Here is a 2,782-nt window from a genome sequence, read left to right on the forward strand (position 1 = left end):
AGAGTTCACAGAAACCAGCTGGCTGGCTCATTTTGGGTGGGAACCCAAGAGAGCTTGGCCAATTTCCCCACCTGTGGGCACACCCTTAGGTGCTCTCCCAGATAATCAGCCCCTGTAAACACAGATAAGATCCTACCGGCCTTTCTTCTGCCAGGTTAGTTCCACAACAGCTAGGTTGATAGCTCCAGGTGATGGCTGGATCCGCGGTGGTGCCCTGAGGTCACAGGGCTGTGGTGGGGGCTGAGGTGCGTGGAAACAAGGGACTAGGGGGATAAGGAGTGCAGGCCTTGGACACTGCCACCAAGAGATGGGGGCGGGGCTTGGGCGCTGCTGGTCGGGGGGTCACACAGGTGCAGGCTGCAGGGGGTGTCGCACAGTGGCGGGTATTCTTCACTCCTCTGGGGTTCCGCTGACTATTGCTCTTCCTGGGTCTCTTCCCGGCCTGTCTGGTGGCGGAACTCCGTCTCTGGCGGCAAGGGTTGGCCATTTTTAACTAGCAGATGCTTGAGGGAGAAAGACAAAATGCACTCCTGTAAAGATGGGTAACCTTGGAAGCTCAATGGAGGGTTTCAGTAATCAGAACCAATTTGAAGGCAGTCTCTTGGGTTTTATTTCTTTTGCCTTGGAGCTCAGGCTAAAAGAAAAACAAAACCCCCTGCCATGTTGGGTTTCTAAGGCTGATAATCTCTATAGCAGACTGCCTTGTCTTTTTATTAAGCAGGCTTTGAAGCATCAGCCTTTTAGTTAGCAGCCAAACACAGTATATATTATGCCACCAGGATTCCCTCTTTAAAAGGAGGCACATACTAAATATAGACATACTTATTTAAATTGTAGTGAGTGCTGTGGAGTAGAAGTTTGTAATAGGAAATGTAATATCAATAATTTTTAAATGTAAATAAAAAGGTATGAAGGTACTCTGTAGGCTTTTTCCTTTTTTTCTTCTTGATTTGACAAAACACAACTCTGTGTTGGAAAGTTTATATGGAAATAGATACCTTGATTATTGTTAGCATCATTTGGGAGGATAAATTTGCCATGTACATCAAAGCTAAAATGTTCATACCATTTATGTTAATAATCACATTTCTGGTAGTTTATATTAAGGGAATCAATGCAGAAGTGAAAAATGAATAGCTTGGAGGGGGATCTAGTTTCAAATTATACATACTCCATAAACTATATTGTTATTCATAAGAGTATATAAATATTAAGGTGATAACACAGTTTTCATGGCCAGCATGGGAAAAAGAGACTAAATGTATACATTGCCATTTTATTGATGATGTACATTGTACAAGGAAGCAGTGCTTAGATGGAAAAGGATAACTAAAAGCATTTGTGCTGTCTGATAAAATTAATTTGCTTAAAAATTAATTTTTAGTCATATCTTGTTCCAGCTTTAATAGTACTTGTCTTCTTCTCTTCTAGGTCTTTTTGCCTGGCTTTTTGTCCAGCAATCTTTACTATAAGTTTTTGAATGATCTCATCCATTCAGTTCGAGGAGATGAATTTCTGGGAGGGAATGTTTCATTGACGGCTTATGGCTCTGTTGGTGCTCCTGATGAATCTTCTCCAACTGGTACCAACAACTCTTATCAGGTATTAATTGAACATCTCCGTTCAAAGAAAGTCATACAAATCTTCCTCCCTTCAAGGTACAGGCATGGATTCTGTTAGTTTAAGTCATAGACCATGTGGGAAATAAAATCACCTTACTGTGTATTCTCATAAAATTATTTTGTTTGACTCTATAGCTGTTAACGTTCAGTAATCAGAAATATCAAAGGCATTTGTATCAGCTAACAACCTCTTTGTGCAATTTTTAAAAAATAATTAAATTTAGGGTTCTATTTATAGAATAAAATCATGAACTCTTACGATTCTTAATTCTTTATTTCACTAAAAAAAACTTTGATTTTATTTGAACTACAGTGTCTGTTTTCTCAAATTTTTTAGTGCTTTTTTTCTATCAGTCTTCTGTGATATCCCCCAAAATGATATGAATTCGACCAGGGAACCTAAGACATGAAGAAGTTAATTGATTTTATTAATATCACCACTAAATAGAGTATTATATTCCAATAAATGAGAAAAACCGAGGAAGAATCAGAATCTTTAAATTTTCGCACTGGCAAAATGTAAATATCTTACAGACTGCTAAAAGATCAAATTTGTCTGTCTTAGAGAAAATACAACCAGTATCCCCCTTAGAAGCAGTGATGAAAGATTGCCTAACTAACTTGGACAAAGATATCTGCTGGGAAGATTAGTGAAAAAGAGAAAGACCATCAATGAGAAGCACACAGCCACTGCTCCAATGGACTTGTTGTTGTTGTTATGTGCCATCGAGTAGCTTGCGACTCATAGCGACCCTATGTACAACAGCCCTAAACTCTGCTCTGTCCTGTGCCAGTCGCACTGTCTCCAAGACACCCATCCCTATTACCCCAGTCACTGAATCAATCCACCTCCTAGAGGGCCTTCGCCTCCTGTGTTGTCCCTCCACCCTCTAAAGCATGATGTCCCTTTCCAAGGACCTCTCCTTCCTTACAACATGTCCAAACTATGTTAGATGAAGCCTCAGAATCCTTGCCTCCAAAAAGCCGCCCAGTTTAACCCTCTCCAGGATGAATCTGTTTTCCTAGGAGTCCATGGTGCCCTCAGTACTCTTCTCCAGCACCACAGCTCAGAGATGTCAATTCTCCTTCTATCCTCCCTAGTCATTGTCCAACTCTCTGATGCATAACAAGTGATTGCAAAGACCATGGCCTGTATCAGA

General features: G+C 40.7%; 1 protein-coding gene across 1 annotated transcript in view; it reads left to right on the forward strand.

Moving 5' to 3' along the window:
• Positions 1–2,782, forward strand: part of AKAP10 (A kinase (PRKA) anchor protein 10) — a 194,015-nt gene that overhangs the window by 137,460 nt on the left and 53,773 nt on the right. The window contains exon 10 of the mRNA XM_006902055.1: positions 1,432–1,602. Within this exon, the coding sequence (XP_006902117.1) occupies positions 1,432–1,602 (171 nt within the window). The remainder of the gene's footprint in view (positions 1–1,431; positions 1,603–2,782) is intronic.

The sequence above is a fragment of the Elephantulus edwardii genome, unplaced genomic scaffold (genome assembly GCF_000299155.1).
Source record: "Elephantulus edwardii isolate Elephantulus edwardi_28Jun2011 unplaced genomic scaffold, EleEdw1.0 scaffold00362, whole genome shotgun sequence".
Taxonomy (NCBI): domain Eukaryota; kingdom Metazoa; phylum Chordata; class Mammalia; order Macroscelidea; family Macroscelididae; genus Elephantulus; species Elephantulus edwardii.